Source organism: Artibeus jamaicensis, unplaced genomic scaffold (genome assembly GCF_021234435.1).
Source record: "Artibeus jamaicensis isolate MK-2021 breed Jamaican fruit bat unplaced genomic scaffold, CSHL_Jam_final contig_548, whole genome shotgun sequence".
In the NCBI taxonomy this organism is placed as follows: domain Eukaryota; kingdom Metazoa; phylum Chordata; class Mammalia; order Chiroptera; family Phyllostomidae; genus Artibeus; species Artibeus jamaicensis.
This window is the reverse complement of record NW_026521883.1, coordinates 10,317,061-10,337,635: the sequence shown is the minus strand read 5'-3', so window position 1 is coordinate 10,337,635 and position 20,575 is coordinate 10,317,061. Positions and strand designations below refer to the sequence as shown.

General features: G+C 50.9%; 2 protein-coding genes across 7 annotated transcripts in view; one reads left to right on the top strand and one right to left on the bottom strand.

Annotated features, from left to right (window-relative positions):
- The window catches only part of APH1B (aph-1 homolog B, gamma-secretase subunit), a 56,525-nt gene extending 49,513 nt beyond the window's left edge, over window positions 1-7,012 (top strand). Inside the window, exon 7 of the mRNA XM_053670001.1 lies at window positions 5,125-7,012. The gene's annotated coding sequence lies outside the window, so the exon portion shown is untranslated. The remainder of the gene's footprint in view (window positions 1-5,124) is intronic.
- Window positions 1-20,575, bottom strand: part of CA12 (carbonic anhydrase 12) — a 53,831-nt gene that overhangs the window by 15,503 nt on the left and 17,753 nt on the right. For all 6 annotated transcript variants that reach the window (XM_037151094.2, XM_037151095.2, XM_037151096.2 and 3 more), the window contains exons 3-5: window positions 4,838-5,017; window positions 3,871-4,013; window positions 221-316 (exon numbers count right to left, since the gene is read on the bottom strand). In XM_037151094.2, coding sequence (XP_037006989.2) covers window positions 221-316; window positions 3,871-4,013; window positions 4,838-5,017 — 419 coding nt within the window. The remainder of the gene's footprint in view (window positions 1-220; window positions 317-3,870; window positions 4,014-4,837; window positions 5,018-20,575) is intronic.

Here is a 20,575-nt window from a genome sequence, read left to right as displayed (position 1 = left end):
CTGCCCAGCCACAGACAGTGCCACCTCCAGGCTGAGAGAGAAGCAACTCTGGCGGGGAATGCCCTACCCTCCCCCCCCTTCCCCGCTCTGGAGGCAAGGCACAGCCTAAATGTGACTGAGCCACGCACATCCAGCAGACAGGTGTACATGGAACCAAATGCCGAGTCTGATGGCATCCCAGGCTCAAATTTCATGTCAAATCCCCTTTAACATCTCTTACCTCTATGAGGATAGCTAGGACAGCGAGGCCTTGTGGCTTGTTACTGGCGGTGCTGGCATTGGGGTACAGGTCCGAGTTGTAATGGACAATATGCAGCTGCAGTGGACGAGAAACTGCTTATAAGGGGGTGCACGACTCACGGGAACCTTTCACTTTTGCAGGAGGCTGGAATTCAATGGGAAGAACAGACCTCCCCCCAGGTGGCTTACACCTCTCAGGCCCTCCGCTCATGGCCTCCCCAGTTTCCCCTTTCCCTCATTCCTCCCTGCACTCTGCCAGGGCAGACTGTGCATTTTACTGAGCCACTGTGTCCCAGAGTCTGATATGGTGCTTGGAAAGTACCATGTGCACAATAGATAATGAGTGAATGAATGAATGAATGAGTGGATGAATGAGTTTTTATGCCATGAAAAACCTTGGGTACTTTGGAGCACTTCTCTCTTCTGATTCATTTACTTGTTTTGGAGCCCAGGCCAAAAGAGTCTCATGTTGTCTAGCCACTCTGCACTTGACCTGGAAGCACAGGGGTCTGGGGCAGTAAACCTCTAGCTGTAACTTACTCATCACTGTGTCCAGAGAGGACACATGTTAATCCCTCTGGCAGAGAAAATCACCACATGGTCTTATCAAGGTTTTATCAGGTGTATTTTAACTGGCAATAAAACAAAAACCTTGCTCCATGAATATAGACACTAACCTTCACAAAAACAAATTCTCAACTCATTTTTTCAAAGCAGAAGTTGTCATTATCAAAGTGAGAAGGAGAGAAGTTTTGGGGAAATCTTAGGTTTATAAAGTCTAGGTGGTGTCACACGCTCTCTTTCTTCACCATGTGACAAGACAAGCCAGCAAGAAGACTGCCACCAACAAGCCAAGGGAGAGAGCGCTCGCCATAAACCCACCCTGCGAGACCTTGCTCTGGGACTTCCAGCTTCCAGATCTACACTGGCTACTACAAGTGAATCTGCTCTTGATCATTTGTGTGCAAGCCTTGGTGCGGACATACGCTTTCATTTCTCCTGGGTAAACAACTAGGAGTGGAATGGCAGAGTCGCAGGCTGGCTGGCAGTCCACACGTGCCGGGAGACTCCTGTGGGGCACTGCAGAAGACTATGTTTGCATTCGGAAAGGGACAAGCTTCTTTGTATGAACAAGCTAAATTGCTTCCCTCCCATAACATTTGATGAATACACTCAAAGGCCACTACCTCCTCTATTCCCTACAGAAGATGTTACTGTCCATTTTAATACTTGTGATGTTTCTCCTAATTCCCCCATGACTGGGCCCAGTGATGGGGCAACACTTAACACAGCGGAAGAAAGGTCAGGAACTGGGACCATGGCTTCCAAGAAGAAAACTTCCACACGGGCTTTGGCACAGCCTCTTGAAAGCAACGATGGTACAACTAGGTAACATTTCCTCCTGGGTATGGGACACTAAAGATCACTACAGGGAATACTATCCAGGGAGCCAATTCTGCCGATGTTGTTTCTTTGGGGACAATTCTGTTGGGGACTGATGACATGGAGATGGACATAATGGGGCTGTCATGACAAGAGCCAAGAGAGTCACCTTATAATTAGACTTGTGGAAAGAGAAGGGTATAGAAAACCCAGGGATTCTCTTTACCAGGCTTAAATTATTTATCTGTCTTCCTCATGCATACTAAAATATATGGTCTAATATTTTGGTCTCAAGGGAAAAACAAAGTCTAGGTAAGCATCAAGACATTGTAATGGCCTGGCTGGTGTAGCTCAGTGGATTGAGCACAGGCCCGCAAAACAGACAATTGCGGTTCGATTCCCAGTTACAGCACATGCCTAGTGGCGTGTGCCCCCTCATGCATCCCCTGCTGGGTTGCAGGCCAGTTCCCAGCAGGGGACACATGAGAGGCAACCACACATTGATATTTCTCTCCCTCTCTCCTTCCCTTCCCCTCTAAAGATAAATAAATAAAATCTTAAAAAAAAAAGACATTATAATGGCAAATTCTGACAATGTGTGATCTGATTTTTCATCCTAAAGGCTGCATCACTTGTTCCCCAAAATACTGCAGTAGTAAATAGGTCTACAGATGTGACGCGTGCACTCTTGTTGGTCCTTTGCCTCTCGGGGCTATGACACACTGAGACTTTACCTCTCTTTTGTTTTTCTTTATCCACGCCTTTTTCCATCTTACATGGTTATATTTAGAATCCAAGAATATTTTATTGAATACAGCTCAGTGTCCCCCACTTTTCAGGTGGCCCTTTCTCATTTTTAAAAGTTATATTAAATTATTGCTGCTTTTAGCTGGTCCTCTGTTAAGGATTTCGTAGGGGCTCCTACTTCACCCTTTCCTCCCCCAAGGCTGTGCCTCCCGCATGGCCCTGCACTGTCCTCGCCTGGCACCGCTTTGCCCAGCGGAGCAGAATGCCATGTGGCTTGAACCCCAGAGGCCCTGGGCCTTGTTTCTGTTTTACACCTGACTTTGAGCTTGTGATCTGTCTTAGCACTTTTCTCTCTGTGCTCAGATTGAATCAAGGGTGGGAGGGAATTCCCTGCCGACGGGACTGCGAGATTGCTTATGTAGACTCAACCCTGAAGATCTCTGTGTCCCCGAGGACCCTGCACAGAGAACCCACCACTTTAGGGTCAACCCCATGTATTTTCTCTGTTGTTGACGTTATGGTCCATCTTCACCCGACTCTTGGTCTAATGATGAGGCTTAAGAGCAGAAAGTATAATAACTAGAAATAACTTGAAATGTCCAGACTCTCCCAGCCTACACCGTAACTCCTTCTTTATTCCCCATGAGAAAGTAGGTGCCTCCACATTGCAGTTAGCCTGGAAGGGCTGCAGCCCGGAGGTTCAGAGAGGGGCCTGGTCTGAAACCTGTGCACCTCCGGTAGTGGCATCCTGCCGCTCCAGAATTCTCGTCTTTCCACATTGGTAACTCAACTTATAATTAGCCTGAGACATTAAGCAGTTCAGCAATTAAGAACAGAGGAAAGTGGTCATGTCAGTATTTACTGTGGGCCCCACTGGCTGATCAGTAGTATTTATCTCCTTGTATCACACTGTAAATATTCAGAACACTCCTCCAAATTCAAGGCCGTGGGGACTCTGAATGTGGCCAAGTACAACAGAAGAGTAGCCCTGGACCTAGGTCCCCATATTCAAAGCACCATCCATGTCCAGGGAAAGGAAAGATGCGATGGGAAAGACCTGTGCAAACAGCTTGGTGTGTGAAGAAACAGAAGTTTGGGGGAACAGCCCAGTATGATTCAGCAGTGGGACACATCAGCTAGACAAGCTGGTGGGATCTTAGTCTGTGCCAGCAGAAGGGCGATGTCTAGAAAAGGGGCATATGTGTCCCACGGTGCCCCCCTCCGGGAGCACTGCCTTCTGAGCAGCATCACTCAGTAAAAGATAGAGAAAAACCCAGTCTGTCTCGGACAGAAAGGGGACCAGAAGACCACAGAGGAGCTTCAGGGAGGCCAGAGTAGCTACACCTTCCTATGCTGCTGATGGGGCCAGTATGAAGAGCATGAAGGCCATGCCCCCCACTCCCACCTGTGCACTTGGATCTTACCTGCACATCAGCTAAATGGAAGAATGCCAGGCCACCCACCGCCAGGCAGCTTCTGTCAGCCCCACACCTCACTCACCTCAGCAGCAAAGTGCTCCCCACCAACAGTGTGCTCGGAGCCGTGGGGGTCATTCCGGTCCCCCCAGTGCAGGTGCAGCTGTATGGCGCTGTAGCGGGATGGGAGGCCCTGGATGTGCATGCTGGGGGGCAGGATCAGCTTCACTGTGGGAAGTGGAGAGGCCAGCTCAAAGTCAGGCAGACAACACGTGCCTGGCCCAGACTGGGGCGGGCGGGTACAGCAAGGTGGAGACTGGAGAGAGGCAGCCTGCAGGTCAGGAACCTGGCCTCTCGTCCTGAGAATGTCCGTCCCTATTTCACTAAAGCAGTTCTGGTGGCACCTGTACCTTCTTGGTTCTCCTTGGAAAATGATGGCAGGAACACGGGTACTAGACCAGTGGATGGCTATTTGTTTATGCATCCACGCATTACACACCTGGCTACGAAGATAGAACCTTTACTGAAGTACCTGCTGAGCTGTAGAATTCTATCACAGCAACAACAATTGCTATTTGCGAGGCAGATCCCAGCACACATCATCCCTCATCTTCACAGTACCCACCAATATGCCCGTTTTCCAGGCGGAAGCTCAAGGAGGTTAAAATTCTTCCCCAGAGTCTCATGACTCATAAGCACTCGAGCCAGAATTCCAGGCCAGGTTTGTCTGACTCCAAAGGCTGGGTGCATGCCCACAGTGAACTGTGTGGCGCCTGGAGTTCCTGAGGCCCAAGAGTTCATTCCCACACCACAGCCAGTGGCCAAGGGGCTCAGGCCTGTCCCCTCTCCCATCTCAAGACGTGCGCTGCCTCTGAGAGGTGCTGCTCTGGCAGAGCGGCCGAGCCCAGGGCCTCCGGCATTGCCTGGAGGGAGCGGTCCCCCTGCCCCTCCCCCGGTGTCTCTGTGGAGCCCCTTCCCCAGCAGATGGAAGAGGGCAGGCAGGGGGCAGAGGGAGCCCAGACGTCCCCGCAGCTCCCTGGGGCCTCCCTCACCTGAATGGCCGTTGTTGGTCAGCGTAAACTGCTCGTTGGTAGACACATTGTAGCCTTGGAATTTAAGGGGCACAAGGTTGTGGTCGTACTGGAGGATGTCACTGTGCAGGTCTATTGGGGACTGCATCAGGCCCCCGCATGATGGATAGTACTTGGGCCAGCTGTTCTCCCCGTCAGGACCTGGAAAAAAAAGATTTAAGCCCAAGATTTAATCAGTGTTCCACAAACTCTTTCCCTTACCTTCCAACTCTGTATGCAATACAATCCCTCCTTTCTTTAATCCACAGAGGTATATTCTTCAAGGCCCAGAGATCTCAGCCTACGGAACCAGGTGCAGAAAATGCCTCAAGACCGCTTGCTCTTAAAGTGATGAGGGGGAAGGGCCTAGGGCAGCCCCCAGGCCAGGGACCACCCAGCTCTGCTCGATTTTGTGTGTTGCTCATACTGTGACACAGCACACGCCCCCTCCACACGAAGACCTGCTGACCTTCGGCCACTTCCCCTGCCACAAGCAGGACTGCTCTGGGCCCAGGGCTGCCGGGTGGGACGCAGTGCGAAAGCCCCTGCTGGCCTGGGCTTGCCTGCTAGTGGGGAAGGATTTAATGAGTCTGCCGGGTGCCCCAAGTTGGAAAAATCGGTGTCTGAGTGACTGCAGCCCCAGCAGGGTCTCTGAGGCTAATGGAGTCACAGGTATGATCCTCTCCTAGCGAGGAGACCCTTGAGAACCTTGACGCTACACACATCTAGGGTAAGTACGAAACCCAGCCTGATGCGGGTGCCTGAAAAATACCAAGTAATTATAGGCCTGGAATCATGGAGCCAAGTGCAGGGTTTACGCTGAGAGAAAGTATGACAAGACTACAGACTAATTATTACAATGTAACTGACAAACTACCAGTGAGGAGGAACAGACTCAAAAAATAAATCCTCCAGGGCTCAGGCTTCTTGATAGATAACTACCAGGTAGTAGTCCTTCTGCTGGAAATTAAAATAAACAATCCAATCCCACATTCAGGTAGACTTTCCTACTCTCACAGGGAAAAGACTTTGAAGAATGTAGAGCTATGTTTAAAAGATTATCTCCCATGGTAATTAAACAGATTTCCAAGCTGAGGTTTCTCCAGAGGAGCAAATAACTGACAAGTCACGGCCGGTTCCAGGAGAACGTGGTACTGTGGGCTCTCCCGGAGTCAGGCGCCAAGGCCTTGCCACCTGGGGCCCGTTCATCAGCATTTCAGCACAGGGAAGGGTGTCGACTCCAGCAGAAGTGGAAGGGGCACCAGGGTATGGGAACGCTTCCATAGACGAGAGCGCTGTCTCACAAGTGTGCACACTGGCCACGGACTCCTGTCCCCCTGCACCTCGTCTCCAACCAGGGGACCTCATCTGAGAGCAGGAAGAGTCTGAAGTCAAACTTGGTGCCCACGTTCATTTAAAATGCTGAGGAGTTGGCCTTCAGTTTGGGCACACACAGTAGAATCCCACTAGTTTTTCAGGCTGTCCGCCTTTGGAGAGACCTTTCCAGAAATGTCAGAGCTGGGGGGACTTCAGAATCTCCAGTTCAGCCTTCCACCGGAGCACCGTGTCCTCATTTGCACAGGTCACTCTCCACCGAACTCCACTGTTTTCCTGTCCAAGGCCTCAAAGCCCGGACTCAAGGCAGCTCAGCGACTCCCAGAGGTGATGGGAGAGAAAGCTGGGGACACCAAAGCCAGCACTCCAGGGGCACACTGGAGGAAGGCAGTCCTTCAGCTGAGGGCAAAACCAAATTCCTCGGGGACAGAGGGAGCAGAGATGACACGCTCCTGAGGTACCATGAGAACCCCAAGGGTCAGGAAGAGGCACCTGAGGTGGGCGGCCGCTTCTCTGCTCACTGGGCCCACAGTCGAGGTGGCAGAAGCTGCCGGACAGGCGTGAATGGGAAGCCCCAGGAAGCGAAAAGGCACGCACGGGTGACTACGGGAACTAGGTCGCAGAGAAAGCGTGTCAGGGGTAACTAAACCAAGAGCTGCCTGGGGACTGGGCCATCTCATTTTCACCTCTGGGAGCCCTTGTTGTGATTCGGGTCACACAGCAGGCATTTCAGAAGCATTTTCCCAGACAACGAAAGACCCCAGAGAACAGAGAGCTTGGGAAAAGGTGATCAAGAAGGCTAAATGGTAATGGGGAAAAAATTAAATTAAAAGATTTAAAAAATAAATAAGAGCATTTGCTAAATCCAAAAAGAATTTTTTTATTTGCTCTAAATACGCCTTCTTAGATGTTAGGCTGAATTCGGTATTTGGAGACAGGAGGTCAAAACAGGCAACAGGGTCCGTGGGGGCAAAAGCTCCCAGGAAAGGGAAGCGGCTCTGCTGGACCAGGAGGGCCCAGAGAACAGGCTGGTACCAGCAGTGCCACCACCTCCAAGCCCTTGAGCAGGTCACACTCCGCACCCAAGTCTCCTTTTCTTCCTCACAAACAGGAGGACTGGACAGTATGTTCCGGAATGTCCCTCTGTCTCTCGAGCTCTGAGATCTGTGAAGATTACCAGAACTAAGTGCCTTCACCCTCTGATTCAGGCGAGTCTGAACGAGTTGGAGAGGGTGGCTCCTGCCCAGGCTGGTCCGGTGTGACAAGGTGACCAGTGGGAACCGACTACAGGAACGAGGGCACAGGGCACCTCTGCTCTGGGGCTGGCCGGAGAGGGGCAGCGTCTGCATCGGGAGCCTGCCGTGGGCCTTGGCTGCCGTCTGCGGGGGGGGGGCGCCCCTCCTCGAGAGCCTGTCATAGGCCTTAGGTAAGAGGGTCTAAGAGCCTTCTCTGTTCCTCCTGCAGCTGCGGATGCATCTTCATTCAGTATTGTTGCAATTATTTTACTAGCCTCAGTCCTTACAATGCTACAGTGTCAGCAAAGTAAGAATTGCTCCATTTTATAGATCAAAAAATTGAGATTAACCAAATTGCCCAAAGTCAGACTTTAGTAACAGAGTTACTTTGCCTAAGTCACAGGACTTCCCTGCCCTTATGTTTCAGTATTTATCCAGGGGTTTTGTGCACCTGTCTCCTCCGTCTCCTGTTCTCCGTGAAGGCAGGAATCGAGTCTCCTCCATCCCTGCTGTGTCCACCGTGCCTGGCACAGAGCAGGCCCTCACGTGTTCACTGAGCCGGGTTCTCATGCCGACTCCATGCTGGGTCGTCCCCAGGGAAGCACACACTGCTGTTAATCCCCCAGCCTCCCACTCCCCGCTACAACTTTTTTCCTCATTAAAAGAAAGGACCACAAAGCAAACAATCGAACAGAATAGAACCAGAGACATTGAAAAAAAAGAACAACTGACAATAACCAGAGGGCAGGGGGGAGAGGGATAATGGGGGGGAGAAGAAGGGGAAGGGTCATCAAGGAACCTGTGTAAAGGCCCCCTGGGCAAAGCCAAAGGGCGGTAGGATTGAGTGGGAGGTGGGGATGGGTGGGGCAGGGGAAGGTATTGTCAGGAAAATGGAGACAACTGTATTCAAACGACAGTAAAAAATGGTTGAAAAAAGTGAAGAAAAAAACGGAAAATGGTGTTACTTACTCAAGTTCAAAATTGACCCTCCTGGCTTTCTAGTTTAGAAGCTTAAGGATCTGTTTTGTCTGGGACCACTCATTGAGAAAGAAATCTGGTCCCTGTCCTGTAGCCTGGGAGGTGACTTCCCAACCATGGGGCTTCGCTGCAGTTCATAGGACCCTCCACCAACTCATGATGGCTGGTGTCCCCTTACTGCACAGCTGGGGACATTGTCAGAGCAGCCTCCCTGTCTGTGGTTTGTAAGTGAGAGAGAGAGGTGCTGTGTGGCTGGGCACCAGCATAACCAACTCTTCTGCCCCCAGACCCTGCCTGGCAGTGTGTGGTTGCCACCACGGCAGCACTGGCCCCTTCGCTGGCAGCTGTGGCTCAGGCCGCAGTTTCTCACCAAGGTCTCAGCGCTCACACTCATGCCACACGCTCTGCTGCCAGAGACCGCCCCTCGGACTGGCTCTCCCAGAGGAAGTGTTTATTTCCAGCTACCTAAAAATGTGACTTTTCTCTTGAGTTTTGTCTTTGCCTCTTCAGCTGGCTGGACCCTTTCCATGATTATGATAAAGGAGATCATGTGAATATCCCAGTTTGTTTTCCCACAAAAAAGCAAAGCATCAGTTCTTTCCAGTGAGTGAATTTTTTCTGCTTTAGGTAAAACAGAAGTGGACCAAATTTCTGTTTTAAAATGTAACAAGAGGCCCTGGCTGGTGTAGCTCAGTGGATTGAGCGTGGGCCTGTGAACCAGAGTATCGTGGTTCAATTCCCAGTCAGGGCACATGCCTGGGTTGCAGGCCAGTTCCCAGCAGGAGATGCATGAGAGGCAACCGCACATTGATATTTCTCTCCCTATAAAATCTTTAAAAAACTGTAAAAAACTTTTAAAAGTAAACAGTTTTTTAATGTCATGGAATCCAGGCAGAATTCAAACATTTTCAATTATAGAAGTCTTTAATGGTTTATTTGTAAAATTCAGGGTTCCAATACGGTCCACATGGGGGGGTTAATTGGTGTGTTATGGCCCAGAGCCCAACTTCATGGGGCAGGGCCTCATCAGAGGACAATCAGACCCATTCTCCCAAGACTCAGAATTCCCGGGCCAGGCTGGCTCTGCCCATTCTTTGCTCTCCTTCGGCCACAAAGTCAAGTTGCCATCATCACCACCACCACCACCACCACCTTTGCCCCCAGGTCAGGCCCTCCCCGCAGTGTCACACTGCGAAGGCCCCCTGCAGGGTCCTCAGCCTTTCCTGTCAGCTGTCACGCTGCTTTCTTATAATCAGGTTTAACCAGGTGTAGAGGTGCTCCTTGGTACCGCCCATTCCTGGGCTCCCTTTGTCTGCAGCGTGCCCTGCCCGCCAGAATTAGACAAAGCAGTGCGCCTGCCAAGGCCTTCGGAGGCCCTCCCCAGCCGGCCCTGTGGTCAGGCCAGCCCTCCCGTCCTCGGAACAAGCTGTGCCCACCAACCTTCACAAGTGTTCTCATGCGAAAAGTTGGCGTGAAATGCCTCCCTCCCTCTTCAGCCCTCCAAATCTCGTCCACTCCTCCAAGTCCAGCTCAAGTCCTGCCTAAGCTACCCCGGTGCTGCCTCAGCCTGCAGTGGTACATGGCCTTGAATTGTCCTCCAACCTGGCTCACCCGGAACTGTTGGCTCCAGACTAGAGCGTAAACCTGTCCCAGACTAGAACTGCAAGCCTAGAAGTTTGGAAGACCTTCTGAAGGCTACAATTTCTGTCACGTCTCTCCACCATGTCTGAACACATAGCGGCACTTACTAAACACTTAACAAATTGAGATTTAAAAGGCTCTTTAAGCTCATTTCAGAAATGCAGGCATAAAGGGATGGAGAAGAGTGCGCATGCATGCACGTTACAGGAGGATGAAGCCACCAGGGAAACTGGGGTTTCTAACAGACATCCGAGCGCGTCCGTGCTGAGGGAAAGAGCGGAGGAGAAGGGAGGGGGGCCCGGGGGCAGAGGGGCTCACTCACGGAGTGTGGCCCTGAGAAGGTGCTGGGGGAGGACCCGCCAGCAGAGGCAGAAATTACTCTGGGCTGAAGGAGGCGCTCGGTGAACGTTTGCCGGGTGGATCAGACCGGAACACTTTCCTGGAAGGCGCCCCCCAGGGCGAAAGGCCAGTCAGGCCCGAGGGACTCGGCCGGCCTGCCTTGGGGTCAGGGAGCGGCGTGGGGGGGGGGGAGGGGACAGGCGGGCTACGCCCTTCTCCCCCAGAGGCGGACGCAGGCAGGCGCACCACTGAGCCTAAAAGTGTCTTATGTGATATTGAAAAGCCGAACTTATATTTGGCTATGGATATATCTGTGTCTTGTTTTAAAATTTAGTTACATAAGATTTCAAAACAGATACAAAAAGGGAGTGTGGTATAATATCCCATGTACCCATCTATTCACCACTGGTTCCGGTCCGTCCCCGACCTCACCCATTTCCCCTCCGGTGGATTCCTTTGAAAAAAGTCTGTAGTTGCTTATATACAACTACAGAAAAGAACTCTTAAAAGTAACCACGGTATTATTTTCACATCTAGAAACTGTTAACAGTAGTTTCCTTCTGTCTTCAAATATTCAGTGAGTGTTCACATTTCCCCAATGTCCCACCAATTTATTTAACAGTTTGTTTGAGTCACGGTCTAAATAAGGCCCAGGTATTGGGACTGGTAATATGGCTCTGAAGTTTCTTTTGACCTTAGGCCCCCTTTCACCTCTCTCCAACGTGGGGGTATTTACTCTGCACATACGTATGTGTACACAGACCCATTACTGCCTTGGGCAAATAACTTATGGAAGCAAATGAAGGGCAATTTCATTGTTTTATAACTTTTTTGCAGACATGATATAGGGGTAAGTGAATATTTTTAAAAATGTATTTTCAACTGTAGTTGACATACAAGTTTCAGGTAGTAAAAGTTTTTGTGGGCTGATTCATTTCTTACACACCTAGTACACGACACATTATAACATACGTTACAATATAAGCACATAGAGCTCCCGAGAAGACAAGAACTATGCAATTACTGGTATAGTCTGATTACTCTTTCTCACTGACTATGTATTCTATTCACTCAAGAGTAATAAAAACAATAGTGAAAATAAAAATTTTCATTTTTATTTATTTGTAACTTGAACTCTATTGATGACTCTGGACCAAAACAAAACTGCACTCATTACTATCTTGTTTTGGGGTTTGTCTCTGGACCTGAGTCAGGTCTCCCTGCTGCCCCCGACATTGCTTGGCGGCTGCACCCCTCGAGGCAGATCCCCCCCACCCCCACCCCGTCTGTGCCTGCACTGTGCTCGCAGTGGCCGGGGGCCCGGGCCAGCCACCGGCTTCCGGGCCTGACGCTGTGCACTGGTCACCAAAACACAGTCAGGTCAGAACTGCCCCGACAGATAAAACTGTACAAGACTGACACATTCTGGGTGTGGACAGCCCTTTAGTCCACATTTCAGTATAGTAAAATCTCGTGGTCAGCCTCCAAAGTCTGTGAGGGGAGCTGGCTATAGTACAAGGGCCCCCGACCTGGATGTTTGTATGAAAGTGATCACAGACTATGTCTCAAATTCGAATACGCGTTTAATACAATAGATTATATTTGCAATAAAAATGAGCATTCAAATGTTGAGTGAAGGAGCAAATCGCTTAGCACCCTCCTTGGAATGCTGTTTAATTTTGAAGGTAATTTACTGGTTTCTTCAGTAAGCGTGACCATGTGCCAGACGCTGCGCAAGGTGTGAAGATGTGATGGAGAACACAACGGGTCTGATCTCCGTCCTCACAGAGCACACAGTCCAGCGGAAGAGGCTGACAATAAATTACAAATAAGCCGACCAACACATAAATAAAATAATGTAGTCTGCAATGGTGCAGACAGGCTTCTCAGAGGAAGTGCCATTAAAATTGAGACTTAAAGGGTGGAATTGAGCCACGAGCAAAACTCGAGAGAGGGCAGAGCGCGCTCCGAGGCCCCGCAGCAGCCGAGAGCTTGGATGTTTGTGTGTGGTGCAGACTCAGGAGCCCCTAGGATTCGTCCGGCTTCCCCTTGGCCAGGCTGGGCACTGCCCTACCACCAGGATAAGCAAGAATCATTCAGCACATGCTCAGTAACCTCCTCCATCTGTTACCTCCTCCTTTCAGGGGGCTGATCCCCACCTCTCTCTGGGGCCAGCCATGAGTCACGGTCTTGCAGCCAGAGCCACAGAAGGGAAGGCAGCCTTCGGGTCCTCTCTAAACCCATTTCCATACCACACCTCCCCAGGATATTGGTGGGATGCAGAGGCCACATTTTCAAAATAGATTTAACATATTCCTTATAGCTCCTGAAGTTCACTTCTGAAGTTGACTAAAAGATATACAGGTTCTCATAAAAGCCCAGTGGGTCCAGCCAGTCAGTAGTATGAGTCCCCAGAGCATCCACCTTGGCTGGATTCCAGGTCCCCTGCAGCAGGCCACTTTCTGCTGACTCTGCCTGTTTTCCTGCCCACCCAGGGGAGAGCTGGCCACAAAGCCCTCGATCTCTCCCAGAAGGGAAGGAAGCTAGGCTAGCAGGGGTGTAGGTTAATGATTGATGGATGAGGTCTTATGATTTCATTATAAACAAACAGAGGCAAGGTATCAAACTGCTGTTGAAGCTCTTTCCCTGTTACTGTTACAAATGAATCAGAGCCAGGTCAGTGAGCAAGGGCTGGAGGGTCAGGGCTATTTACCACTATGAAGCTTCGAGCAGGACGGCCACAGCAGGCCCATCCTTCTTCCTCGGATTGTATGTAGGTCAATACAAACAGGAAAGTTTTCTAAAGATGCTTCAATCCAAACTTTTTATCAAACTTGTCTCTTTCTTATTTCAGTTTTTGTTTGGGTCAGCTTGAGAGGGAGGACTGAGGCTGAGGTTGGGTAGAGTCCTGCCAAACCACTCTTGGCATCGTGTCCGGTTTAGCCCCGGCAGTGGAGGCCAGTCTGCAGGCGGGGGGTGAGGAGACATGTGCAGCAGGACTGAGGCTGCCAGCTTAGCTCTGCCAGCCCTTGGACGTCCTTCCTCTCCCCCGTGCCCTATCCGGTGGGCCCTCCCTCTCCAGTAATCCGTCTGCAGTATTGCCGGGGTGGAGGGGGCAGGCGAGGTAACCGGGAGTGTCATGGAGACTGGGGACGCTGTCGGGTTCCTTCTGGAGGGAAGACTCTTCTATAGGGAGGAGAGTGTGATTTGCAGGCTGCCGAAGGTAAACGGGGGACCACTGTCTGTTTCTGCTCCTCTCTCTGCCCCGCTCTTAGAGTGCTCACTGGACAGGCTGCCCGCTCCTGGACTTCTCTGGGCCTGCTCTCGCCGCCACCCTTGATTGCAGCAATGCTGAGCTGTGGGCATTCTCCCCACACACTGCGCTGCTTCCCGCCTCCAGCCCCCTGCAGCACTTGCTCCCTGCCCCTCTCACCCACGGAGGCAGGACAGAGTGTTGCCCCCTCCTCGGTGCTCCTGTAGAAAGAGCCCTTTGCATCTCCCTTGCCCAGCAGCCCCCACACTTATCAAAATAATATTTAATATCCCTCTACCCCAGTAGACCAGCGGCTCTCAAGGTGTAGTCCCTGGACAGACAGCATCATCATCGCCACCTGGGAGTGTGTTGGAAGTGCCGGTTCATGGGCCCCGCCCCAGACCTGTGAATCAGACTCCGGAGGTGGCGCCAGGCACCTGCCCTTGAACAAGCCCACCAGGTGCTTCTGATGTGTGGGGAAGGTTCCGAACCCCTGCACGTGGCTCCTAGCTCATCCATACTTGTATCCCTGCCTCCTGCCCCAGAGCCTGGCCCATCGACGTGCTCGACAAACGGACCTGGAGCAGCAGCAATGCACCGCTGGGACGTCAGGCAGGGTTCTAGTGGGGGGAGCCCGACCTCAAGAGTGAAACCCAGCCAGGCCCTCCTCACCCGCCAGGGTACATACAGGGCGTGCCCGCTGGTCTTCTCAGACTCATTCACACAGGAATCGCGGGAGACGTGAAAGCCCTCATCCACCGTAGAGCTGGACGTCCGGCTCTATCCTTAAAAAGACTGTTACTCATTACTGACCACGAGGAACAGAACTTCCTTTTTTAAACCTGTTTTCTTGACTCACTTCATTAATCTTTTATTATTGTGGCCAAATATAAATAACAATACTTACTATTTTAACCATTTTGAGTGAATTCAGTGGCACTGAGTACCTTCACAGTGTTGGAGAACCCACACCACTATCTGTTTCCTGAACTCTTCCCACTGGCCCAGACAAATGTTCCTGGTGGGAGTGCAAAAGGGGACAACCACCGTGAGAAAGTTTGGTGGCTCCTCAGAAAGTTACACACCCAATTACCATGTGATTCAGCAGTTCCACTCGACTCAAACGGAATTATTCACATTAGCCGAAAGGCAGAAATAACCTAAGTGCCCATAGACACACGCGCAGATAAACTGAATGTGGTGTATGCACAGGATGGAATATTATTTAGCCATAAAGAGGGTCATCTCAGTTTGATGCAGAAGTTCTCTTACAAGATTCTAACCCACCAGATGCAGAGGAGAGTTGAGGTACGGCTGTATTTTCACAACACAGAACCAAACTCGTGCCAGGTGCTCAGCAAACACTCACTGGGAGAGGAAAACTTCTGGGATTTACTTGGTCTAGACTCTGAACAGTGGTCGTCAAACCCCAGTGTGCATCAGAACCCCGGATGGCTCGCCAGGCCCCGGCCTCAGCGAGCCTGAGCCAGCAGGTTTTGGGCGGAGCCCCAGAATCTGCATTTCTAACAGGTTCCCGGGGCTGCTGCTGCTGCTGGTCTGTGGACCACACGCGGAGAACCTCCGGTCCAGGGCAGTGTTTCTCAACCCTGGGTGCACCCTGGAATCTCCAAAAACTTCCAGCGTTGCCCCTGGCCCAGCCCGAGGTCTGGTTTAATTGGTCTTCGGTGGGGTCCAGGTACGGGAGGCCTTGCGCGCTGTCCAGGTGGTTCCAGCGCGCGGCCCAAGTGCAGAGGGCCCTTCTCATCTCATTGGCAGTGTTGTGGTTGGCGCCAGGACTTTTTACCCCGCGGTGTCAGGTAAGGTCGTTTTTTTAAAAAATTACAGTCAACCCTTGAACACCCTGGGCGTTAGGGGCACCCAGCTGAAAACTCTTGTGTAATTCTTAACTCCCCAAAACTTCTTTTGTCCCTCAGTATCTTCAGGAGACTGGTTCCAGAACGTGCCCTCCCCCACACCCAAATCCACAGGCTCAAGTCCCTCATACAAAAATGTAGAGTGCACGGTATACTGTAAGCCATTCACACCCCGGATTCCCAGCCGTGGATGGAAAATGCTGCCTTGACCCACAGTTGATGGAATCCATGGGTTCGGATTCAAGGATGCTTACATAGCAAATTGTCTCCGAAGACAGAGTGTCTCCTGCTGGGGCAGAGGGCCGATTCGTTACCAGTAAATAATGTCTCCCTTGGGGGCCAAGGTTGGGCAGGTTTGCCAAATGCCCCCTTTAACAGATTGGGGTCTCCTCAGCCACGTGTGAGCAGTTTGCGTGTGTAGGTGGCAGCCACCCAGCCCTTGTTGTACCGCCCTGTGAGACTGGGACTTGGGAAATGGGCGCAGATGTCACACTGCCACTCTCACGGGCACAGAGGTGCTCGGACACCATCATTTTGTTCAAAGTCGTTTTAACATTGACAACATGCTGCAGCAACTCGCCTCTGGTTCAGAGCGATTGGCCACCGCTAAAACTGGTTTTGCTACATGTTGTTTTGCTTTAAGTTGCAGAGCCTGTCAGCACGGAAGACTTAACTATATTCAGGTGTCCTATGTCTCTGACTCAGGAGTCTCCTATCTTCTCCAGCATCCGTGAAACCACGGCAGGCTGACTCGCTAGTCTGCGTGCAATCTTAGACACCCCGCACCCCGGGGATTTGATGGGCCGAGAGGGGACTGGGGTCATGGGGGTCTTGGGGACTGCACTGCGGGCCTTGGTGCTAATCCTGGAGGCTCGAGGGGCTGCTGAAGAACTTCCAGCAGTGGAATGTCTTGGTCTGGTGTGTGTTATGAGGAGAGCGAAGGCCTGGAGAAAAAGCACTCTGAGGGCACAGACACGGAGCCGCGAGTCTGAACAAGGACTGGCTGGGGAGGATGGGAGGGCCAGAACGAGGAGATGAAGTCTGGAGCAAAGGCTGTCAGTGCCTCTGCTCACACACATGATGAACCCTGAGACCCAGGGATGCTTCTGTCCCATCACACAGCTCAGCACTCGGTGGCAGCCACCATGACTCTCTAACTGTGCCCAGGCTCTTGCCCGTCGTTTGACTCCTGTTGGCTGTGTGGGGTGACGTCCCGTCCCTGAAATGCACACGAGTGGAACACACACACACTTCCCTAGCCCTGCTGGCTCCTTTGTCTTCCAAGAGTCAGCTTCTCAGGCAGGTCTGGTGCTACCCTTGCTGCTAAGTTGAGGCCTTTCGTCCCTGCTCTGTGTCCACAGAACCCGTGAACCTTATCATAGTACTTATTTTGCTCCATTGCGATCACCTGTTTACACGTCTGCTAGCCCCTCAACCGCCAGCCCACTTGAAGGCAAGCACGGTGGCGTCTTGCCACTGACACCCACTGACCAGCCCACAAAGGGAATCATTAAGGGCTGGTCAGCAGAATAGGTGAGTCGGCGAATAAACTGTTATTTTAAAGCTGACAGCAGTTTCTTCCCATTGCTCGAGGTGGAGTAGGATGTAAAAACTGATGAAACCGGAAAACTGGCCTAGAGTCAGGGGCAGGGCAGGCTGGGGTTCATAAACATTTTCCACATCCTGGGGGAAGGACCAGAAAGTGTCCCTGGGGAGGTGCTACCCACGTGGTGGGAGGGAGCACTTGGCTAAGTCTCCTTAGTTACACAGACCTGAGGCAGGTAACTGCCCAGTATTTCTGCAAAAGCACAGGCCCGGCTGTACACTGCTGGTGCTTCAGGCAGAGATGCTAAGCATTTTGTTTAGCCGGCCAGTGATCCAGACTGGGTGCATCTTTAACAGGTCTGTGCCCCTGCAAAGAATGGTGCCTTTCTAAATGAGCATTTAGCCGTCTGGGACTGGGATGTGTTGCCCCCATGACAATTATTTCAGACTAAGCCAGTGGTTCTCAACAGGAATGTTTCTGTCCCCAGACATTTCTGCAGCTGGCATCTAGAGCATAATGGCCAGGGATGCTTCTAAACACCCTACGATGCACAGGAGAGTCCCCCACAACAGAGAATGACCCTGCCCAAAATGTCCACAGCGCACATGCTGAGAAGGCCTGGACTAGACTATCATGATGGCATCGTCTGGGCCCCGTGGAAGGGCCAGACCGCTCACTTGGGAGGAGGTTTTTTTGAGGGCATTGGGTCCTCTCTCTGGCCATCGCCCTGGGGTAGGAAAGGGGCCTGGCTTCAGGGAAGAGGAAACACAGTCAGAAGGAGTCCAGGCCAGGAGAGTGAGACTTCTGCCCTCAGAATGATGGCAGGGGACCCCTGGAAAAGGGATGGCTGTGCCCTCCAGGAGCAGCTATGACAGAAATACCTGTTTTGGCTTTTTCTTTTAGCCTGTAATTGCCTAGTGTCATTCTAGGACCTCGTCCAAATTTTGTTACACTCCAAGTCCTAAAGAGTTGTCAGGTTTGTCTAACCGACCATGTAGTGAGCACTTACTATGTGCCATGCAGCCTTCTATGTCAGAAGTTGGTAGCATTCTGCAATTGGCCAGAGAGTAAATATTTTAGGCTGTGAGGCTGTGCATTCTCTGCTGCTGCCACCCGGCTCTGCTGCTGTGGTGCAGAAGCTGCCACAGCCACTATGTAACTGGATGAGCACCGCTGTGTTTCAAGAAAACTTTATTTACAAAAGAACATGGTAAACTGGATTTGGCCCATGGGCCATAGTTTGCCAACTGCCATTCTATATTCTTTTTTCTTTAATTTATTTTTTATTGATTATGCTGTTACAGTTGTTCTATTCCCCCCCCTCATTCCCCTCCACCCTACCTTTCCGTCCCCACCATTACCCCCCCTTTAGTTTATGACCATGTGTCTCAAGTTCTTTAGATTCTATATTTCCCATACTATTCTTGCCCCCCATCTATTTTCTATCTACTGTCTATGCTACTTATTTTCTGTACCTTCTCCCTGCTTCTCCTCCTCCCACTCCCCTGTTGCTAACCCTCCATGTGATCTTCATTTCTATGGTTCTGCTCCTGATCTAGCTGTCCTCTTAGTTTGCTTTTGTTTTAGGTGTGGTTCTTAATAACTGTGAGTTTGTTGTCCTTTCACTGTTCATGTTTTTTTTTAACTTCTTTTTCTTAGATAAGTCCCTTTAACATTTCATATAATAAGGGCTTGGTGATGATGAACTCCTTGAATTTGATCTTATCTGAGAAGCACCTTGTCTGCCCTTCCATTCTAAATGAAAGTTTTGCTGGATAGAGCAATCTTGGTTGTAGGTCTTTGGATTTCATGACTTGGAATACCTCTTTCCAGCCCCTTCTTGCCTATAAGGTCTCTTCTGAGAAATCAGCTGACAGTCTGATGGGGACTCCTTTGTAGGTGACTGTCCCCTTAGCTCTTGCTGCTTCTAGAATTCTCTCCTTCATTTTAATCTTGGCTAATGTGATTATGATGTGCCTTGGTGTGTTCCTTCTTGGGTCCCACTTGTTTGGGACTCTCTGAGCTTCCTGGATTTCCTGGAAGTCTATTGCCTTTGCCAGATTGGGGAAGTTCTCCTTTATTATTTGTTCAAATAAGTTTTCCACTGGTGGCTGTGCCTTTCCCCCTTCTGGTACCCCTATAATTCGGATGTTGGAGTGTTTAAAGATGTCCTGGAGGTTCCTAAGACTCGCCTCATTTTTTTCAATTCTTGCTTCTTCACTCTTTTCTGTTTGGCCATTATTTGCTTACTTCTGGTCCACTCCATTGATTTGAGTCCCAGTTTCCTTTTCATCGCTATTGGTTTCCTGTGCAATTCCATTCATTTCAATTAGTTTCGCCTTCATATGTTTGTCTAATTTGTGACTATAATCAACCAGTTCTGTGAGGATCCTGATCACCGGTGTTTTAAACTGTGCGTCTGAGAGTTTTGCTATTTCTTCATCACTTAGATTTATAGGCTCTGGGGCTTTGAGATCTTCTTGAGCCATTTTTGGTCTGTTCTCGCCCTTTAAGTGTGAGGAGAGGACCCTTGGACTCCCAGGTCGCTGAGTTGTGACGCTTATGTGGGGGCGTGGTCAGAGCGGGGAAATGGCGGCACCCTCTGCTGTTTCTCACAGCTGGGTGAGGATTAGTGTCTTAGGTTGTTCACCTGGGCCGGGCCACTTAGGTCGCTGGGTTATGACGCTGTATGTGGAGGCGGGGTCAGAGCAGGGAAATGGCGGAGCCCTCCTCCACCGCTTGCCGTTGGGGCTGCTGGCTCTCGTCCAATCGCCCACTCCCTGGCTTGTCTATCCACACACGAATGCATGACCACAGTCAACCCGCAGCCCTGCTCCCTCGCTGTTTCCCCACGGTTGCTCCCAGGCTCTCTCACCAGGTCCAACCCTGCGCCTGGGTTCCGTGCGCCTGAGTCCGTCTGACCGAGTTTTCCTGTGCAACCCCGCTCCGCCAGCTGCTGGTTTCGCCCCTTACAGGTCAGGATGAAGAATTTGTTGTTAACAGACTTCTGAAAAGTTCAATTTTCTGTGTTCTGGCTGTGTTTTCTGTTGCTATTATTTAGTTGTCTTTAAACTTGGTTGTGTGAGGAAGCACGACGTCTCCACCTATGCCTCCATCTTGGCGGAAGTCGCCATTCTATATTCTTAACATGTACTAATTAACTTACTCTGCACACCAACCTGACGACATAGGTGCTATGTTCTCATTTAGTAGATGAGGTGACTAAGGCACGAAGGGCGAGTAACGTGCCCAAAGTCACCCTCGTATAAGTGGCAGGGCTGGGCTCTGACCCCAACAGCTCACATCCCCACCACAGCAGGCTTTGGAGGGTCCAGAGCCCGGGAAGCAGTGGTGGCTATGAGGTGGCAAGAGGTGAATGTGCCAGAGATAGAGGGGAGAGGCAGCAATGGAGGGATATGTGACCTTACAAACGTCCCCTGGGGAGTCTGGAAATAAGGAAACAAGGGTGTCTGAGAAAGAGACGTGAACCTTCTGCAGTTACCCGGGGTTGGCGCCTGA